The sequence below is a fragment of the Clupea harengus genome, chromosome 21 (assembly GCF_900700415.2).
Source record: "Clupea harengus chromosome 21, Ch_v2.0.2, whole genome shotgun sequence".
NCBI classification, from domain to species: Eukaryota; Metazoa; Chordata; class Actinopteri; order Clupeiformes; family Clupeidae; genus Clupea; species Clupea harengus.
Genome location: NC_045172.1, coordinates 17863910 through 17886739, shown reverse-complemented (window position 1 = coordinate 17886739; position 22830 = coordinate 17863910). Strand labels below are relative to the sequence as shown.

Below are 22830 nucleotides of genomic sequence, written 5' to 3'. Positions count from 1 at the left end.
CACTATTAAGATGACCTGGATCTGACTAAAGAGATCGGCAAGTAGCTGCGTTGTCATTGAAATACTGAAAGGCTTCAATCTTATACATCATTCACACATACCCACACATTAGAGGCTTCATGCATGTTACTATGCATACAGGTGAGTGTACAGGATATATGGGTTCAGTAATAGTTCACAGGTGTGTTGTTACATCACATCCTTTTTTTCCCGATCTGGTTTCTACACTCCCACTCCTGGAGCTTAGGGTCCCGCTGAACAAGCACACAGTATGTGCAGTCACGTCATGTTCTCTTCATTCAGTTGGTGTGCCACCATTCGCACATGGCGATGCAGTAATTCCTTCTACTGGGTTCCATCATTCCAACATTCCAGGGACTGAGTCAAAGCACTGACCAACCTAATGAAATCCCTCTTTATTTCACTTTAACACACAATTTGTTTAGCTTACTCGTGAAAGTTATTTTTTTTTAAGACTAGGGGTATACCCAACGCTAACTAATTGCATTATTAAAGCAGACTACAGGAGATCCATGTTACAAACGTTATGTATTTATCACCGTCACACCGTGATGTGACATGAACCCCCTGGAGATGGGTACCTTAATGGCGACAACAAGATTTGTTTTTTAAATTTGATACATTTTGAAAATTTCATCAATTTTGATTAAACCAAATTTGAAGTACTAGAAGGTACTGTTTTGATATCTATGTATTAAAAATTATTAATAAATGTAAACCTAGACCTAGAAACTGCAACCTTTACATGACTTGCAATTGCATAAAAGATTTAAGCACCTATGATTATTCAAGGTGATATGTATTGATCCAGAAACATATTTTATGTATTTTCACTCTTATTATGCCAAGGACAGTGGCAAGGTGACAGATATAAAAGGCTTGGTCCTTTCCATATCAAAATTCATTTTCATGTATTAAATTATACAGCAGGAAGTTTCAAGTTTTGTCAGGCTTCAGTGATTCTTATGGCACATGCACTTTACCCCTTGTCTTGCTCTTAATTTCCAGTGGACCCACGGAAGTTAATTCAATGGCTTACAATTATTGAATTAAATATTGTCAAAGCCACTCAAATCCACTTGCTGCTACCGTACTTGAAAAGCTACGTACAGTACATGCCTTTGAAACCTATGGACAAGACAATCGGTTAACAGACACAAGGTTTTATCGGGACGAACGTTTGAGCTTGTCATTTATTTTCCTGTTTAATGGAGCTGAGACGAGACAGAGAATTGGAGTCTAGCTCTGATAATGAAATTAACATCAATTTGCATGTGGCCATTGTTTTTCTGACTGTTTTTCTGACTCAGTCACAACAGCATCCAACATAGTTCTCTGATTTCTGCAAGTGGCATTTCCAGATAGCTGGAATACCCTGACAGGCAGCAGTCAAATAATGAAGCAAATATGTGTGCTGTGAAGCATATCTGCCGGAACAATTGAAGACCCTTTCATGAATATGCTTTGAAGACGAAAAATAATGGGCTTTTCATTATGAAATGTCATCTGTTACATGCTTTTAAGAAGTACTAAAGCCAAAGGTTTGGTTGGGACTAAGTGACTAAATGAAGGAATGAATAGATGAATGAATGAATGAATGAATGAAAGACATAAAAATAGGAATAAAATATGAACACTTCAAAATACAGTGATAAGTCATCGCATGGTATGAAAAACATTATTTTAATTAATTTGGTAAAACATGCTTCAGTGTCTCTAAACAAATCAGGAGCTAAGAACTAGGTGACTATGTTTGGCCACAGTATGGAGAGGCTTCTACTGGTTATACCATAGGCTCCATTTACATTTGAACTTAAGAGGGTTTTGAGGATTGAGAAGTGGTCCAATTATCACTTAATGTCCCCTTGGTGATCTTGGAGCAGCCCTTTGAGGACCATATTAAATGAAATAGGGATAACATTCAAGGCATTCTTCAAAGTAATCACCAGTCATACATTTCCAGAGGTGCACAAAGTCATTTACGAGGTTCTTCTCGATAATGTAATTTGACATAATGGGACTTCATTTTGCTATCTTCATTTATCATTATAATACCCCAGTCTGGACAGTCTGGTCTCTGATTTGCTGACCTCTGGATGGTTGTGTTTTTTAATGGCGGCCGCTTATCTCCTGCCCTCAAGAAAAGTTTGAAAAACTTGAGCTTTGCTGTGTCAACATTGTCAAGAAGTTTTATTTCCCTTTTGATTATCCCTTAGGCCTATCATGGAAGGGGTTTATTTAGTGGTTTACACCATGGGCTATCTAATCACAGGATTAAATCTTTTTTGTCAGTTTTCTTGAATGTTGAAATGTATTATGTATTTTAACAAGGAGGTATGTTTCATGGAGTGAAGGTCTGTACGGGATTTATAGCTCAATCTTTCTGAGCTTTATCAAAGCTGATAGCTCTGATGGGTTTGGTTGATCCTCTTGCCTGCCATGAGGGGGTTGACTGGGGGAGTGGAAGAGTTACATTTCTTTGTTTTCACCACTTTAACAACATAGTGGGTTTCTCCCCTTACTACAGCTTTTTGTGGTTTGCAGAGCTCATATGAGACCATATGAGATCGCTAGTTCATTGACAGGGACACGTAACTGCCAGCTTCGGATATCAAATATTCTGCCTCTCATGGGTTCCTACCATGTCAAAACAGATTTTGTTCTGTGAATCTGTGAATATTACTGGCTGTTTTCTGGGCTTTTGCAGTCATGATATCGCCTTGACAACCATCCACACGCAGGTAATGATTGAGACGCAATTTGACCAATAATAGTGCATGTTGGGTAGATTGTGATTGGCTAAATTGTAAACAAGTAAGATAGCTGCTAATAGCTGTAAAATAACAGATGTTTTCCGCTATGCTTACCATAGGTAGAATAGGCTACCCAAACTATAATCAACACATGCTGTTGAAAATAATCCAGTCATAATAAAAAGTCAAACCAAAGTGCCAAATTTGAGCCAAGACATTGAAAGCATACTTCAATAATGCAGACAGTAAATCACACTTTGTAAGGCTGTCTTAACTGCAGCTGTTTAAGCAGTACCCCATCTGCTATCTCACACATGCTGGCCAAATGACTACTGCATTGCTTTACCGGCAGATGATCAATAAGCAAATCACATCATTATGCCAACAGCTGGACAAACACCAATGGTGCTACTTTATCAGCATTTGGTCTTCAGTCATCTCCTTTGTGGGGATGATACTGTACATTAAGAGACCCTGTAGTGTGGGTTGTGACAGAGCAGTGGGATTATCACTTCCATTTGTTTTAATGCTTCAGCCCACGAAGTACACAAATGACTGGCGTCTTGTCTTATGGTGCCGTTTTTGGCACACAAAAAAAATCAGCAACCAAGTGTCCACAGCAGCCAAAACTCTGTGCTGATTGGTCACACTTCTGCATGATTGAAACCGGTCTGGGAACAAACTCTCTGGCACCAAAAGAACCAGTGCTAACAGGCTGAAGGTAACACCCTAAAGGCTGAGCCTGGGTTGTGGGCTAGTGATGGGGATGAGGAGGGGCTTCTGTCAGTCTGCCCCAGGGCAGCTGTGGCTACTGATGTAGCTTACCACCACCGGTATGACTGTGTATGAATGACTACTGGACTCTGCTCTGTAAAGCGACTTCGGGTATTTAGAGAAGCGCTATATAAGATTAAATGATTATTATTATTATTATTATTATTATTATTATTACCTGAGTGGGGGGAGGCCAGAATGCCTGCTATGCCTGGCTACGCTAACCTGAAAGAGCATGGTGCCCTGCTAATTAAAACGGCCTGTCCACATGCCACAATAGGTGCATGAAAAGTTTTCCTCTGGAAGAAGATGGACGCAAGCAATGGCTAGCGAACAATGGCACTCTTCAGAAAGGAAAATGAGTGTTCCTGAAAGCCTTGAATATTTTCAATAAGGCGAGTTCCAGCTTGTATGAAATCCCACATCATCTGGGAAAGTGTAATTTTTCATTCTTGCTGTGATAGATGTTGTAGTCATGTTATGTATTGTTCTCCTCTGCAGTTATTCTGTGGCGTGTTCAAAAGGTGTATACCCGTGCTCACACACACACTGTGTAAGTTTGGAAACCCGTGCTGTAAATGAGTAGCCTCTACCACAGTCCCAGAGAAGCAAAGGAGGAAAATGGAAAAATCTCCATATAATAACCCCATATGCCCCTCATTATGTTTCTGTTCTCCTTGTATTTTTTATTCATAGGATACAGGCTAGGTAGGACTTCACAATTTACAATCTATCAAGGGGCATGGAAAACTCTGAATCATATATCTAACCAATTAATCAATCAGACTTGATTTAGCAATGATTCTGTGTTTAAGATCAAAGATCACAAATTACACTCAAAAATCAGAAAGTCTGTACCTGTGTGTAAGTATGCCAAGACAGCATACTTGATTTTGTTTTTTATTTCCAACACATTTGCACTTCTTAGGTTTTGGCATATGGGCCTCTGAATGGCCTCGCCCCTCACCACCACCCACCATTCCTATTGAGTAGTGTTATCTATGAGGGAGGACATAGCCACGTCCTTTGGGCTGGAGGTCTTCATTTCAACTGAATAACTCATGGTTTTCTCAGTCTAGACAGTTATGAAGGACACTTCTCCAAATCTTGTAAGATGTCCTCCCACAGTTACTGCCCTGGAGAAGAGGAGGAGGTTATTTGAAAATAACTGCAATGCAATATGTATGTGTGTTAAACTGCATTAAAACCAAATTATTAAAGACTTTCCAGACGGAGAAAATTTCTCTATGAATTGTCTGCACCATAACACTGGAGACCCCATAGGCCCTAATTTCATTGACAGGCACTGAGCAAAGCAACAAGAAGTCCATCGTGTTGGAAACTAAAGCTACCGTGTGGTGCGTGGGAGCAGTGCGCTGGATCTCGCTCACAGTATTAAATTAGCAAAATGATTTTGCCAAGTTATTAAATTAGCTTTAGTTCATTGCTTGTTGCTTATTGCTGTGCTCGTTTCCAGTTGCCCATCAATGAAATGAGGGACCCTAGTGTATAAGATATTACATGATAGACTTCACCTGTACACAAGTGAAAGAAATTACATTAAAATAATGTCCAGTCATGTGTTAAGATTTAGATCACAAAGACAATAACCAATTAGCCAGAGATGAACATTGATAAACATGTCCTCATTAGGCTAGAATGAGTTTAGATATAATTACACTTGTATGTATTTAAAGCATGTACATTCGTTTAACCCATTCTGAATGACCTAGATGTATATACGTATAAGGAAATTGAATGCAGGTCCCAGCTGCCTCTGTAGCCTTTTCCCTGCATGTTCATCTAGCCTCAAGCCAAAGTACGAAGGCATGACTACATGATGATATTTGTCTCTTTCTTTGAGTGAAATATACATTAACACAGACAGTAAATGTACATGATGTCAGAATTGGCTTGGGTGTATTTCAAATCCCTCCAGTTGCAGCCTACTATGAAACCACCTTCCACAAGCCTGTAGAGTGGTTTTTTTTTGCCAAAGGATGTACTTGATTAAATGTCATAAATTGTGTGACAAGGTGGGTAATGGAGACTGCGATGTCATTAATCAGTGATTGGTCACTGTGTGCCCCAGCTTTCTAATCCCATAGGCCTTATCAGCTAGCTCAAGGTCAAAATGCTGAGTATTTAATTGTGGTTACACTTGATTATGTTAAAGATAGGGTAATCAAAAGGAGCAATACGCTTTGCATCCCGAGAAGCTGTTCTTGTTGTTAATTGTTCTTGTTGGGATTCTACATTCAGTACAGACTTTTTAAAAGGTCAAAGAGGAATCCTTAAATATTTAAAGTTCCACATTTCAGAGATGTTTAAAGGTTACATAAGAAAAACTAGTAATTTTCCAGCACCTTTGGACCAACAAAAACAGAAAGAGTGAGACTTTCTATAATGTTTTATGAAAATGGTGTCACAAGACGATAAAATTCCTCTTTTATATCACATCTTCAGGTTCTTATTAAGCTTTGTCTGCGCTGATGAATGCCCTTTGCAGTTCAAGTCTCTGGATTGGAAAGGGGTTGAAATGAGAGACTGAGGGGGCCTTTACAAAGTATTGATTTTGGGATCAATTAACTATGTACTTGAGGAAGAATACAACATACCGCTGGCCTTTCTACAGGCTCTGGGTTGAAATTTGGGTTTACTCACAGAAATGACTGTAACTCTCTTCAGGTGGTCAGTAAAGATCCATAGCTGGGTGTCTATAGTTAGTAACAGAGGTCATAACTATGGTGCACACAGTCTTGTTCTATGACTCATCACCAGGACACAAGGTGAGGGAGTTCTATTTTTGTTGAATTACGTTTGACCTTAACATTCTGTTCCACTCCATGGCATTCAAGTGGCCTTTAGAGTGTTTTGCTGTTTGTTTTTCCCCAAGATTTCACTGACTAAAGGCATGTTTGTGCTCCAGCCATGATGACCCTCTGAGCCATGACCTTGACCTTAGTGGTGGCATTCTTATGGATCTTATGAGGGTCAATACCAAAAGGTCATTTGATGTAAATTAACAGCACATTTTAAGAGTACATTGGCCCCCTTGTGAAACAGGTAGCCAAGGATTTTTAACAAACATAAATATGTTGAAGCATACATAAATATTTTGAAACATACATAAATATGCTCGTGAGCAAAGCTACCCTTTTCCTTTTCTGTTTGTAGATGTCACAAACAAACTGATATACACGACTGCTACCTGAAATAGAAGCATCACTTGAGCATGTGTCCACATACTTGCTAAGACAAGATAATTCTCAAGGGAAACAATATCTCTCAGCCACATACTACTTCATAATTACTCCCATGTCTTGTTGTTTTACTTTCATCACTGAAATGAAGAACAATTTGACTGATATGTTGAAGCTTGTTTACTATCTAGGCAGAGCGGAACTCCAGTGGGGGAAAAGGTGCCAATTAAGAAAAACAATGAAACTTGAATGAGCACTGTCATATGCACGTCCACACTTAGACAGGTATTGGACCAAAGGGAGACTAGACATGAAAAAAGATAACTTGGAAATTGAATTGCATGTGCTGACAGTGTGCACATTTTCAGGTTTCTGTTCTGTGTTTTTTCTTTTTTTTAACTTCCATACGTCAATACATCAGTATTGATCGTGGCGCGTACCTGTCCAACGGAGGAGTAGAGAGAACACAGAGAGAAAGAAGAAGCTTTTGCCACAGAGGTAAACTAGGGAGAGTGGTGTGACTGTAAACCTCTGTCCAAAACCTCCTCAAATACGCTCTAACAGTGAAACACACAACAACATGAGCTATTTATCCTGCTGTTGAGACTCCCGTACCTGATCTGGTGAGTTCAAGGCATACAGAGGGCCAGCGTATCAACTCCATTACACTTTGAACTTCTCTTCTTAATGGGTTAGCGTGTTGATTGATGAACGGAGAAAATGTTTACCATTTGTCATAGCCTTACCCTTCCTACACTATGTGTTTAACATTCATAATTCATGTGTACCGACAGTATGCTGTGCATGTTTGTTTTGGCACGAAAACACGTATCTTGTTTAAACATAAACATCAAACATCTTTAGTGCCATTTTAAACCTGAGCGAGAGCAGATTTAACAGTGGTAACCATGGAAACGCTGATTGCACTGGGTAGGTTTCTCTGGGGAATGTAGCCTATGCAGTGCGGGGAACTGAGAGTGCTGAGAAGAGCCTCGGCGGACTTTGTCTAAATAACATGAAAGAAAATAGGCTGATGTTTCGCCAGTAATTTCAACCCCTAACCTCTCTCTCATGGGCTTCGCAGAGGAGTGAAAGGGGCCACTGGTGAGGCGTTGGAGTTCAGTAACAGAGTTTGCTTTCATGTGTCTAGAGTATGTCAACATGGGAGCAGCACCGCGAGGAACTACAGGAATGTTAAGGACAGTTCCATTTCTGTAGTATGTTTTAAACGTCTACTCCACTATGCCATACTATTTATTTTTTAGCTCAATTTAGCTTCTGTGTAAAATGAATGAATGACATGTGTTACATGAATGAATGGATAAACATTCACATGATTTTTTTTTTTTTTTTACCACATTATACATGAACATGAACAACCAAACTGCCTTTGGTGTTCCTGAATGATTTAAATTAGATAATTTCCCCAAGTTGCAATGAATTCCAGAAGCATTTAGTAACCAAACAAATTATCCAAGAGATGTATACATAGAATTAGAAACTCCTTCTATACATCCAAATGTGTCGGGTAACAGTAATTCTGTCGTGTGTATGAGGCACGAGCGTCACGTTCAACAGAGATTATAGAGCTTTAAGTAGCCTCTCAGCCTCCTGCCATCACAACCTCCCTACAACACCTTCTGCGTTTTAACTCCTCTTCACAGGGGTGTTAATCCCGGGAGGGCTCTTTCTGCAAAAACCTGGATCAGAGCAGTAGAGTGTTACACTGTGCATGCTACATTACATGTTGTTGTTTGCCATCCAAATGGAACCAGAAGAAGATTATGAGACGGTATTACCTTATGTTTAGTGAAGCAAGAAGCCACAAGAACGTGGTTTTGGGTGTGAGTACATTACTATCCAGCGCAAACATACTCTTGTGAATGTGATTGTCATGGAGTATCGCCCCAAGCTTAACATGCCGGAGTATATGTTTGAGGTGTACAGTGGTATGGCCTTGAATGGTGGAATGCTTTTATAAAATGTATAAATATGTAGATTAATTTGATAGTTCAGTTAGTAATATTGGAGAGCAAATAGGACATTTAAGGGCAGTTGTATTATTCAGCATCATCTCTAGGTGAAAATCAGGCATACTAGGTCTCCAGGCAATAAATATTCTCCCCTGTGTAGGGCCTGAACGGTTTGAGCCCATGGAGTCAGAAGTTAAAGCGTGCCAACAAGATGTGCCATGACTGCGCGGCAGGTCAGAATACTGATTTGTCTACTCACGGTCACGTCGGTGGCTAGGTACAATAAATCGCACTTGAAAAACAGCACACAGACAGCTCCCTGAGTGATCCCTATTGTGGCTGCAAATTTAACATCTTCAAATGACACTGTCGCTAAAACCTCCAGTCTGCATTTTTATCCTGTAGCCTACTGCAGCTCAGGCAACCAAATCCCTCTGCCTCTCCCCAATGTCTTAGCCTGTCGTGCGTGGACTGGGAGATAGAGTCAAGCCTTCAGCCATCTGTTTTGAGTTCGTGCCAGGCATGCCGACCCAGCAACCAAGCACACCGAAGATGTATTGGTCTTCCAGGCAGGGACTTCAACAGCTCAGAGCTTTAAGTGTGAAATGTGAAGGCACAAAAGAGCAGAGGCAATGAGAGAACTATGGCAACTATATCACTCCGCTGAGGTAATTGGGTCGTTTCCAAACACACATTATGTCCATCCGACCTTTCCCTGGTCCATCTACTGTTTTACTATCTTGTCCTGTTTTGTTTATATGTTTTATTTGTTTAGAAACAAAGACTAAAATTAGACAAACATTTTGCTACAAAGCTTGCAGCATAGCATGACCTTCGCTTCTATAGATCTGGCTAGAGAAATGTTTTATTCTTTAAACATTAATCTGACAAATATACCAAAACGTTTAACATTATTCTGACAAATATATAAAAGATATATCAAATAATGAGAAAAATGTCTGACTTTTACACTGGCTAACGTGTGGTGAGCAAACATATATTATTCATTATCTTTTCTTAGCCCGGAATGTACATCTCCAACACGTCCTTCGGCAGGCAAACCATTTTCTGCATGGTTATGTAGATTTCTAAATCGATATACAAAACTTGCACACAGAGCCTGAGGCATCTGAGCCATGGGATCTCCGCAACGCTGTGTTGGTTTATCTCTCCATTAGCTTGTATCTGGGAGCCACAGGGCCAGGAAGGAGCCCTGCCATACATAATAGACAGAAGTGATCTTCAGTGGGCCCAAAGAGGATCTAACCAAACAGAAGTGAAAGAAACACGCGGTTTCATTACGTAATGACACTAATGGATGAGGTTTGTAAGTTTGATGGTATCTGCGATGATATATTATTATACAGCGTAGACGGATACTGTATAGACTTGGTAATGGTGGGGGTTTCCCTCATCCAGTATTGAAAGGAAGGTGAACACTTCTGTCTTTAGAGGTGCACCGAATGTGACGTGTCTTTCTTGTACACTGAAACGTAACCTGCAACCCTCTACTTGTCTATAACAGTCATTGAACATAAACATTGTGTCGCAGATAAAAGACATTTTTATTTTCTCCATTGTATTTTTTATATAATTGAACATGACACTATCATTAATCAAAACAACCGTGATACTATAAAACCTTGACATTGTACAGAATTAATGACTGACATCACCCATCTCATTAAATACTAATATCTTGTATCATTACAATGTCAGCTGACATAAAAAAAATTGTGTAGCCACAGTCAAATGGAGTCTCAAATCATACACCAAAGCAGGAAATAGAGGAGAGAAACCCGGAGGCCACTCTCTGCAAGTGCTTCTTGAGCTTACCTTGTTCCACCAAACCACACAACATCCTAACCAAACAAACAGACTGAAGAGAAACAGCTGGGTTTATAATGTAACCTATCGAGTGTGTATTCGAAAGTGTGTAATTATTCTTTCATGTCTACCTGACTAAATGCCGGCTTTTAAAAAAAAGCCACATTAGTTCCCCCATCAAAATGTTGTGAATTTAGCATAAAGCCAGTATTTCACATTTCATTTAATGGAAATACACTTGGAGGTACAGTGTTGGGCAGACAAAATGTAAATGCATGTCCTTTGTAGTGGTTTCACATTATAATTGGCTAGAGTTGTTGCCAACTTCATTTTACTTATTGGTCTTTATATGTAGAATGGCATTATGCAAATGTGCCTGAGCAGAACTGGCTTTAAAAGGATATGGTGTTGCACAGCTTAAGATTTACCGATTTCCATAACTGCAATATTCATGAAAACAGTATTTAAACGCTCAGTAATGCCATGTCTGTGGCTTGACAGTGTTAGTAAATATACTCATAACAAGCTGGAGAACACTTCTTACACTGTGGCCGTTTCCAAATATAAGGAAATATTGCTGAGTGGCATTTTAGATACAATAATGCCTGCTTTAAGTTCCCCCATAGTGTGTTGTGGGACATGCAAAACAGAATGTTCCAAAACTAGTGTGTGGTGCACTGAGTCATGGGTGGCATTTTACTGAACATTTGATCTCGCTGTTCAATAGAAATTACAAGGAAATGGCTTCTTGGCTGAGCAAAAAAACTCTTTTCTGCACTTTTCTGTTTCACTCGCTGTCTCTGAACAGCCTGGTTGCTAAATTAACCAAACCACGGATATGAACCACAAAGTCAGTGTCGACGGATCAGAAAGGCTCCTCACAGGTAATGCCGTTGAGTTCTTGACAAGAGTTTGAACTGGCGTGAAGACGAGTGCTGATGAGATCTTTTGAGTGATGTGACGCAGCCTGTAATTCATCAGCTCTGTTGAGTCTTCTTCCCCGCCGCTGCCTTGCTCAGATTAGAAAGCTTTCATTACAGCCCATTTCTCCTGGATTATACACAGCCTGTCAGCTAAATAGTACCCTTTCTGAAGATTAGCATTTGTCCCCAAATTCCCCTCCCCCATTCCATTACCAAGTCAAATTCCTTGTTTGTGCAAACTTACTTGGCCAATAAAACCTGATTCTGATTCTGATTCTGATTCCCAATCTCAGTCAATCAAGTTTCTTTTTTCATTCTTAGGGTGTCTGTTTTGTGGTGTCTCATTTGATGCTGTCGCTCTCTCTGGAATTGTGCTGGAGGTACGCTGTGTGCAGGTGGTGGGCTGCTATGCTACAGTGTGCTCGGCAGCAAGCAGTTCTTGTTTTTTTTTATGGTGGCTGGAAGAGGAAAAGCTCAGAGAGCTCACATATTCACTTCTAACAGATGCAAGCATTAACCAGAGGGTTTGAAACCGTGCGTAAAGGGAAAACATTTGTTTCATTTCAGGTGTTTCATCAGGGTGTCATAAAAACACATCAGGGCCCATGACGACAGTCATTTTGATAAACCCGAACATCGAAAGAATTACAGTTTTTGATGCCTTCAACCATCCATGTAGCTACCGCAGCTGACACCTGACGCCTTACACAGATGAACTGGATATGCAGGTAAATCTTCCCATTGTAAATACATTACCAGCATCACTTCAAACATTTATTTCAATATCACAACGTCTGTATATGCATGTGTACCGTGTGTCAAGTGTGCTTGCAAGATGTGCCAAACACTGTGCACTTTAAGGAGAGAGAGAGAGGAGGGGTAATCGTTATAAAGGTATTATAGACATGTATATCTTTGAAGGCTATTTACAATTTCTGACATTTTCCACACACACACATCTTAGAAACTCAAGCCACAGAACTGTGCCAAAAAAAGTTACCGTACTCATATGTATGTACAAAATTAAAATAGAAAATCATTTGTATGGGCAATCTGTTCACACACCTCTCTCGTTACCTGCCTCTGCTTCTGCGTCTTCACATTTAATTGCCAACTGTTGACAGTTCCTGCAGGTTTTATGCAAAAATGCTCCACGAATGTTAATGTCTCTGGGCTCTTTGCAAGGCTTGCCTCGTGTCCTCAGGTTTTTCTTTTTTTTCAGGATTAGTCCAACACAAAGAAGGGTGGGGGGGCGGGGGTAAGGGTGGAGAGGGGGTTCATATGAAGTGCTCCCTCTGGTTTTCTCTCAGCACGTACTGCGTGTTGGCTTCGTTGTTGAAGGGGAATTCGGGACTGTCCTCGGTCTTGCCTCCCTTTGGCGGCGGCTGGGTCTGAAACGTCTCTTTCCGTCTGTACAGACACCTACCCATGACGGCCAGCGCCGCCAAGATGACAAATATCACCACGCCGATTACACCTGCCGACCAAATGAACGACATCATTATTCAGTTTCAATGTAGAATCATGGGGTAAAAAGTTTATAGTGCTGAAATGATTAGTTTTTAAGAGCTGCTGCATTTTTCTAACCGATGAAACCACCAAAGAGAGCGTGGAACTGTTATTTTCCAGAGTCAGGTTTTCCTGACAATTGTCCTGAGATTTAGACTGGGGAGATATTTTGAGCCTCAAAGGTGTTTTCACACTATTCAGTGGCTGTTGCTGAGTCTTATGACACAATGATGGACTATTTCACTTGTGAGGCACGAGGACTCCAAGTCACACCACGATGGCAAGGTATGCAGTGTGACAAACGGACTGTTTATATCTTCCTTCTCTCTCCCTGTCCTTCTAAGTGATCCATTTTGCATGGGCTTTGTAACAGAGAATCAGACAGGCAATAAAGGAATCTTGAAAAGGAGGCCTTCAAACTCCTCAGTGACGTCTGTGCGGCATCTTTAAATAATCCTATCAATACAATAATGAGCTTATAAATAGCTGCTTTAAGCAGGGCACAACAATTGCTTAACATACACAGGCTTAAATTTACCCAATGTCATAGTCACTTCTGTAATATTTTTCCTCTTTGAAAGACGGCTATGCATGACACATTTAATTATCCAGGGTAGAGGGAAATGTCTAATTGGAGTGGCAAAATACATCTCCACTCAATTTAATGCCACATTACTGAGGCTGTTCAGAGGACAAAGTATTTGGTGATAGTGGTAAAAAAGTTCCTTAATCAGCAAATAATTTCCTTAAACGTTTAATTAGTTTTGCTGTCCTTTGTGTGTTCCATTCAATCCATGAATACATTTTGAAAACTTTTTCTTTCTCACAAAACAAAGTAGGAAGTCGCAACTCATTTTAATGTGTTGCTTGGATGGTTAACCGAGTCACTGGAATAATTTCAAAAATATTCACAGGCTGAGGCTGAGATGCCAGTGGAGGAAATAATCTTCTCTCACTATTTCTGCCCCTTCCTTATCCCCTAATACTATATCCTCACAGAAAAGGAAAGGAAAGGAAAACAGAAGCCAACTTGGAAAAGCACAGGAATGACCAGTTGATTTGAAACAATATTGCAGTGAGCCTTTCAAGTCCTGGAAAAATCAATTTTTCTGTACAGTTACACCCTGATGAATGAAGCAACATACTAATAATTCCTCAAGTAAGAAAAGTTCCCATTACCTCCAATCAATGCCGAATCACTGCTGATTGCATTGACTACAGGCTCACCAGTGCCTACTGTGCCAAAGTGATCTACAGCAGTGGAAGAACGAAAGAAGAAAGGAGAGAGGAAAAGACAGAATATCAGAACTATCACTACTTAAATAATCACTCCAAAGACATGACTCATTGAGCACTGTGTCTCCAGCCCGTGAGTCCATTAAAGCTCAGAGCTGGAATGCAGCAAAAGAAGATTAGGAGAGCAAAACGCCTCTCTGAGATTAATAAACTGATCTGCCACATTATGGTTCTAATTTAATTAACAGCGATGGCAGTGGGAGTATTCAATGAGCCAGTCTTCAGGAGCACTTTTCTACCAGCAGAAATCACACTTTTGGGAAAGAGACAGGCAGACAAACTTAGACAGACACACTGTCAGCGAGGACAGGTGTGGTCAGGTCACCTTCGACAAGGGCAGACTGACTATTAGGCAAAGGCAGGTTTCTACAGTCCTACAAAGTGAAGGACCCAGAAACACAGACATTGCATTAAAGTGATTTCTTCTATCCATAATAACACAATATCTAACATACTGAACCCAGAGTCTTTGCTAAAAAGTGGAAGTGGAGTGGTCCAAAATGGTGTCAGTTGATTCCAGAGTAACAGAGTGAAGTAGGACAAAGTAGGCATCAAAAGACAGATAGACACAGACAGACAGATACAGTAGCCAATTCCTCAGCGAATCGTGCGTGACCATCTCAGAAGTCAGGTTGCGTGCTACCCAAAAGGTAACTGGTGTCCTACCCCTAAAGCAGCATGCAGTTTTTAGTCAAGTTACTGTTAGTTAATTATAAAATGTTAATATGTGCTCACACACAACTTAATTGCAGTCGAGCCTACAGAGACAACAGAAATTGTATGTGACTTCAGCTGATTTCCCACAGGTGATGGTGATGTGAACAACTAGATTTGCTAATTTATTCATAATAAAAAGAGGTAAGATGTGTAAACACACCTTTTTTACCAGGAACCAATGGATTTGCACTTGTGATGAATAATTAAGCAACATATTTTTCATACATCTTGGCTCAAGTCAAGAGAAAGCGTGGCTGATTTGAACAAGAGTGAGAGGTTCACCTGTGTGTCTACCGGTCTACTTGTCTACTTGAGTGGGTAGCTTACCTCTTAGAGAGTGGGCAATTTACTTGTGAGAGTGAGTAATTTACCCGTGAGAGAGTGGGTAGTTTACTTGCGAGAGAGTGGGTAATTTACCTGTGTGAGAGTGGGTAGTTTACCTGTGAGAGAGTGCATAGTTTACCTGTGTGAGAGTAGGTAGTTTACCTGTGTGAGAGTGCATAGTTTATCTGTGTGAGAGTAGGTAGCTTACCTGTGTGATATTGCATAGTTTACCTGTGTGAGAGTAGGTAGTTTACCTGTGTGAGAGTGCATTGTTTACCTGTGAGAGAGTGGGTAGTTTACCTGTAAGTGAGTGGGTAGTTTACCTGTAAGTGAGTGGGTAGTTTACCTGTGAGTGAGTGGGTAGTCTCTGGGGCATGGGGGTGACTAGGTGTAGAGGAACCACAGGTGGACTCCTTCAGGGGCCCAGTGACAACGACAGGGCTGGTGGCGGGGTAGAGCAGAGCGGCCTTCAGAGGGGCGATAGAGTTAAACTGGACCACAGACAGGCAACCGGTGAAGCCCACAGCGTTCAGCCGCACTATCTCTGGGTCCAGCTCACCTGAGTCTAGAAAGAGGAATGAGGGGAGCAGGACGAGAGATAGATAAAAGAGAGAGAGGGAGAGAGAGAGAGAGAGAGAGGGAGAGAGAGAGGGAGGGAGAGAGAGAGAGAGAGAGAGAGAGAGAGAGAGAGAGGGAGGGAGATAGAGAGAGACATGGTAATAGGCATTTTATACAGTCAGGTTCGATGGCAAGAAAGAAGGGATGCCAGGAATATAGAGAGATGTAGTGAGAGAGACGGTGGAGATATGGAGGGGAAGACAGGTTGTGATAAACAAACAACAAGCAAGCAGAGTGAAGAAATCTAAGAGTAATTTGGAGAGGGAGTGGTTAAAAAGAAGGTGAGGAAGGAAGAGAGAGAAAGGAAATCATAAGTTGTGGTAGACAGACACACAGCGTGAAAGAGAGATATAGAGAAAGAGGGATGGAGGGAGCAACAGATAAGAGAGGCCCGAGATAAAAAGGAGAGGGGGAGAAATGCAAAGAGAGCGAGAGAGAGAGAGAGAGAGGATGGGATCGGGTGTCTTCAGAGAGCTAAAGCTGCAAACAGATGCACAAACACAGACACTCTTCTTCTTATCGCCTCAATCCACAGACTACCTGTTTACTCCAGCTGGCGTTCCGTTACAGTGCTCAGTAAAGTGCACTCAAATCTAAGCTCTGCTCGGTGACTCCGCAGTGTTTATGCCTCCCCACTTTCCAACCTCTGTAGTCCTCACCAGTCCATTTGTCGGACTGATCAATGGCGAGCTCATTCTGGGGACCGACGGGAAATCTACTCCACTGTTGACTCCCTTGATCCGGGTGTGACAGACTACTCGTGGAGTCGCCACAAATTAAGTGCTAGTCCCGCGTGAGCATTAATGACTCTGTGCCGTATCTTTTCCTGGTGTATAAAGGGAGGGGTGTGTTGTACCCTTGCCAAAAGTGCTGCATGTTACCAGAGAAACATCAGCCAGCACCATAGGAATGAGTAAATGAACATGACATGTATTATGCATGTGAGTGAGCGTAATGCCTACTCATCTGTCTGTCTCGCTTCCTCCCCCATCATCCATCCCCCTCTCTCTCTCTCTCCATCTACCCCTCATCTGTCTGTCTGTCTCTCTTCCTCCCCCATCATCCATCCCCCTCTCTCTCTCTCTCTCTCCATCTACCCCTCATCTGTCTGTCTGTCTCGCTTCCTCCCCCATCATCCCTCTCTCTCTCTCTCTCTCTCTCTCCATCTTCCCCTCATTTGCATATGGATAATGATGGTTTCCATCAGACTTGGGTGATGAGTTTTCATCACACTTGACTTTGGGAAATATTTTAAAATGTAAAAATGGCCACAGTGTTTAAAAATGAATTTCTAAAACTGCGCACGAAGGCTGTCTGAATATTTCAGTTTGACGTTTAAAGAAAGATTTCACTCTTGGCAATCAGGGGGCCTTCTGTTCTCCATTTTCCTTCCATTATTGCATCTCTGGCGTTCCTTCATCCAACATTAAAACTAGTCCATTTACTGGGCCTTGAATCTTAGAATTTATGTGTTCGTATTAGAGTGACCTACTTCTGGCTCCAGCCAAACGAAACATAATGCAAGCATTATCTCAACTAAATGGAAACAGTAATTCTCTCTCCATTAAATGTCACATCTCAAACTAGCGGCGGCCCAACAGCACAAACAAGCCCCCTAATGCACTTCAGAGCATATTGTTATGCTATATGGCTACATTTAATGATCACTTATGAGATTCCCCATCTGCTGTTCCCCCGGCTTACTTTTATGTTTCATTGAAAGGTTTTTGTTTTGTTTGGGCTGTTTTTATGTGTGAAACCGCAAGGCAAATGCCATGCTGTCAATAAGCACTCCAGTGTGTGAAGGGGGGGTAGCGGGTGTGTGTGTGTGTGTGTGCAAAGACTGTAACTACAATAGCAAGTCCCTTACTACAACACTCACCGTGCACCTTTCCCAGCATCACCGACTTGATGGCGTTGAATTCGACGTCTGACGTTATGTTGAAGTCCTCCTGTTCATTCTGGTCAACCTGGCAGAGGGGGCAAACAGAACCCATAAAAACAGAGAATTGTGGAGTGTCTGTGTGTGTGTGTGTGTGTGTGTGTGTGTGTGTGTGTGTATGTGTGTCTGTCTGTGTGTATGTGTGTCTGTCTGTGTGCTGGGGGTGGGGTGGGGGCTGGGAGTGGATGAGGACTGCATGGCACTCTTCATGATTCAAATTATCGCAGATGTGCTCTACCATGGAGGGCTTTTTAATTAAACCTGCTCTTCAAAGTGCTTTAAACACATCATTGCCTCAGCTGTTGAGCCTATGCCATTCAATTAATGGGAAAAAGCTGAAGCCCGGGCAGATTTTCTAGTTGAGCTTACATATTCAAAATGTGATTATCATGAAAGCTTGGACTAATTGCAAAGGTTACCTTCTGAGTTAAAGACTATGCTGAGACCCATGTTTGAGAATCATGTTTGTCTGTTGATAATGGGTTTTGAGGGAGTGGTGTCAGTTTTTTTTTAGGAATCCTGTTCTACTACTGATATGTTCATCCCAAATTCTCATCCATCTTGGCCAGATGCTTTTGTGCCTAGTGTAGTGCAATACTGGTATTTACTGTTCAGTAATTGCTCTTGGGACTTAGGACCGTTGTGCAAGAATAGTTTGTCTATCCTCTTTTACACACTATTCGGTATTCAGTAATTACTCCTAGTGCAGATGTCAGTGAACCTTTTAAAGGGAAACGTTGGGATCTTTTTTATATGAACCCTATTTTTAGAACTTTTTAGGTACAAAGGACAATTAATCAAAATCGGTCCGGTTTTGAGTCAGAACACTAAAACCAGCAACCGCAAAACAGCTATACAATGGAATCCTATGAGGCAAGCAGGCATGTGTAAGTAAACCGCTGGTTTTCGCCACTAAAAGGCTCATAAATGTTATTTTAAGGGTCTAACAACATGGAAAGGATCCCTACAGATCCCTGTTTACCTTAATAATGGCAAAGACACTGTAGAAAATGACATAGAGTTAGCTTTCTCTTCTTCTGGTCTGACATAGCACCCCATTCAGTGCCTGCAGTCGATTGGCCCACTGTGTGGTGCTGGAGTGGGAACTCAAAGGAGAGCGCCTCCCTTTGATAATCGAGTATAGGCACTCTGGGGTGCTACCTCAGAGACGGGAAAAAGACACTGACTGTACAAACTGTCATTTTCTACAGTTTGTACAAAGTTTTGAAGTAAACGGACACAAGTTTATCCCTGTAGGGATCATTTCCATGTTGTCAGACCCTTAAAAAAACATTTACGAGCCTGTCAGTGGCGAAAACAAGCAGTTTACTTTGAAGTGCTGGCTTGCCTTATAGGATTCCATTGTATAGCTGTTTTGCGGTTTTAACATTCTAAGTCAACACTGGACTGATTTTGATCGTTAATTATCCTTAGTAACATTTTGAACCCAAAGAGATCTAAAAATAGGCTCTTTCAGTTCAAGCAACAGAATAAATAAAAACATCTTAGCCTTTGTAAAGATGTCAGTTGGACAACACTACCTGGATGTAGAGGTTTTCTGCCTGTCTTCTGATGGACACAGTGTGAAGCTGTCCATTGGCCAGGTTTCTCGTGCTGGGCTTGAACACTTCCACCTCCCTGTTACTCTCCAGTTTGTACTTGACATCTAGATGTCCTACAAGGATATACAAATATTATTCACACTCATTCACACAACCATGATCAGACAGAATAAGCTACATTGTAAAAAAATGCCTTCTGTTAGGAACAGAGTGACAATTGGAAATCCTAAAAATATGTTTACTCCAGGAATAGCGGATCAGATTCATGATGAAAGCTCAGTGAGTGGCATTCAGCATGACACAAAGCACTCGCCAAAGAGGATTAATATTTAATCCCCTACCAAAAACCAAGATTCTAATCCAAATTAATTTTCATAATTTTAGTATACACATTCAGGTTTGTCCCATTCATGTACTGTTTTTGTGTTCTAATAGCACAAGAGTAACAAAAAAAAGAGAGAAATAGAGTGAGCTGGGGCATGAAAAAAAAAGAAAATCATTTCAAAGAATCACTGCAACAAAGCACAGAATACCAATTACCCTCACACATAAAGATGAAATCTCTCTTAAGATAATGGTCTAATTAAAACAGTAAGCACGTTCTCAGTAGTAAAGACAATAATCTTTACCTACATTACAATAAATAAGTGTGGTTGCAGACTACAGACTGGCAGTCTGCAAGTCGGTTTCAACCATTAAACCAGAATCTGGCACAGTGCAGGTCAACTATTTTCATCATCGGCGGTAACATTTTTACAAATGTGGAGCACAGCTGGGCTCCTCCCAAAGTGTTCAATTAGACGAATCAGGTCTCAGAACCCAGCACGGTGAATAACTAAACTCATACGGAAGCACAGGATTTATCTGCCGTCTGACATTTACTCTGTTGGTGTCTGACTCGAATAAAGTCACCATACCGAGTGCCCATCACGGAAAAAGGCCTCATTTTCAAGGGGTGAGTGTCTGATTGGATGACCCCTTTTACACTACAGCTACATACTTCAGAAAACTATGGATGTTTGTGTCTGATCATTGTTAATTCACACCTAGTGATGAAGGGTGTGGAACTGAACTGGTAAAAGATTTTTAGCGTGGCAATGTCACATGTTAAAAGGCATGGATAAATTACTATCTAGCTGATAACAAATGATAGGCTTAAATCCCATTAAATTGTTGACTTGGCATGACCGTGAGAAAAACTATTACTAAAAAGTTTTTGTTTAACAACACCCCACCCAACCCACAAAATGATTATTACATTGTGATTTATGAGCAAATTAATTGATGTTTGTTTATGGAATGAATACAAATAAGCCTCAGAGGTGACAAAGCGGTGACATCCACAGAAAAAGTACAAAGTTTATGGTGCTATCCGTTTTCCAAGCGTGCTGCAGAGTCTAATTTATGGTATCTCTCTTTCGAGCAATAGACTGCTCTTTCAGACTCTTAACGGCCTTTTTAAGAATGCAGACAATGCGCAAGCTAATTTACTGCACACGAATTGAGCGGTAGTGGCTTCTGACAACCCAGTGTCTTCGGAGACTCAGTGACTCATGCTAATCCAAATGAAAGGCGTTCAAAGCTGCAGTGAAATGAAATGAAGGGTGAGATTGGTGGGAGGGAGTTTTCCAGACCGTTTCGGTTGAGCAGGACGGCGAGGTACTCGCGGTAGTAGGAGCCCACATAGAGCAGCAGGGCAGGGGCCTGGGTAGTGCGGAAGCCCAGGGAGATGTTCTCGCCCCTCAGGGTCATGTCCGAGTAGATGGACGACGCCTGGATGCTGCTGTTCCTGTTCAGCTCGTACGGCTCCTTGAACGTGTAGGAGACCGACGTGCTGGACTTGAAATAGGCTGCCACCTCTGGAATTGAACAGTCGCAAGACCCATCATTTATTACAGTAACGGCTCCATGTGATTTGACTCAAAATCATTCTGTTTTTGGAAGCATAACCACCAATTTCAATGGAGCATTGAAATGTTAACAATAACACTTAAACATCAATAAAGGTGGTCTTGGAAAGCCGCACTACAGGTTAATGAGCCTTCAAACCCTAATAACTCCAGCTAATTAATTAAAAATGTCTTCACACATGTGGATTACTAATGCAAAGGCTGTTTGGTGCATTGATTCTGTCTCTATGCACTACTGCAATGTAGTAGATTACTGATGCTCATGGGCATTTCACAGACATTACATGTATGGATAACTTGATTATATGATGTATGATACACGTTTCTGTATCCAAGAATACCAAAAGCGATACCAAACTAACCCTCACACTGCAGTCTTACTGTGTGTATGCGCGTACACACCCATACAGTATGCATACTGGATGTACTCTAATATATTCCAGATGACAACTGAAACAGCACCACTGTGGATTCACACACACAATGACACTCAGGAGTATTAGATGCCACTAAGGGATTTCAGGGAGGATTGCAGTGTTCATGTACCTCAGCTAGTAAAGAATACAACCAAAGGAGACTGATGTATTTGTAGGGGTGCATATCTGCATAACTGTGCATACAGTAATGATTGTTATTATTGTGTTAGACTTCTTTTGAAGAATATGCCAACATGTGCTGGACCATTACATGTCTTTGGTGGCTGGCCAGTTAGGAGAGGTCACCTTTCTGGCAGAAGGCTCCGGTGTGAGCTGAGAGGCCGCAGTCGCAGGTGAAGCCCGTGTACCTCTCCACGCACCGGCCGCGGTTCTGGCACAGGTCCCCGTAGCTGCTGCAGTGTCCCGGGCAGCCTGGCCGCACGCCGGGGGTGATCTTCGCCCGCTCCTCCAGGTCCAGCGTCCTCCCGTTCAGCTGCAGGGAGCGGATGCAGCCCAGGAAACCCTTCTGCCTCGATGCTGTGCCCCCTGCGGAAGATTGTCAACCCCGACCAAGCAAAACAGATCTCAGGATAAAGATATTTTTTTCATTTTCTTCCTTTTTTTAACCAACACCCCCCCATATCCCCCACGCCCCAACCCTCCGTCCTGTGAAAATAACTAAAAAGGAAGCACCAGTCCCCTCCCCCGGGAGCACAGAACTGTCAATACTCTGAGACTCTACAAAATCCGCTAAACGACAAGGTGATGAAAACAAAGCCGTGGGTGGATAGATGCAAAAAAAGAAGAAAGAAAGACAGAAAAAATGAAAGAAATACAGAAAGACTTCTATCAGGCACATGTCTTCTCCCCTCACCCTGTATGCCTCCCCCATCTCTCCCTCTCCCCTGCTCCCTCTCTCCATCTCCCCTGCTCCCTCTCTCCATCTCTCCCTCTCCCTCTGTGCTGCTTAATCCCCCACAGTTGCTCGTTGTGTCCTGTATTCAGGCACTCCTTTCAAAAGCAATGATCAATGGCTCCTTTCCTTGGTGAGGCCAAGTTGGA

General features: G+C 41.6%; 1 protein-coding gene across 2 annotated transcripts in view; it reads right to left on the bottom strand.

The window, feature by feature from the left end:
• Positions 1-12235: 12235 nt before the first annotated feature.
• Positions 12236-22830, bottom strand: part of cntnap3 (contactin associated protein family member 3) — an 89318-nt gene continuing 78723 nt past the window's right edge. The window contains exons 18-24 of one of the 2 annotated variants that reach the window (XM_031559060.2): positions 22075-22314; positions 21077-21301; positions 19422-19555; positions 17821-17908; positions 15667-15885; positions 14163-14234; positions 12236-12951 (exon numbers count right to left, since the gene is read on the bottom strand). In XM_031559060.2, the coding sequence (XP_031414920.1) occupies positions 12752-12951; positions 14163-14234; positions 15667-15885; positions 17821-17908; positions 19422-19555; positions 21077-21301; positions 22075-22314 (1178 nt within the window). In that variant the 3' untranslated portion in view covers positions 12236-12751. The remainder of the gene's footprint in view (positions 12952-14162; positions 14235-15666; positions 15886-17820; positions 17909-19421; positions 19556-21076; positions 21302-22074; positions 22315-22830) is intronic. The other variant, XM_031559062.2, reaches the window with a different exon arrangement.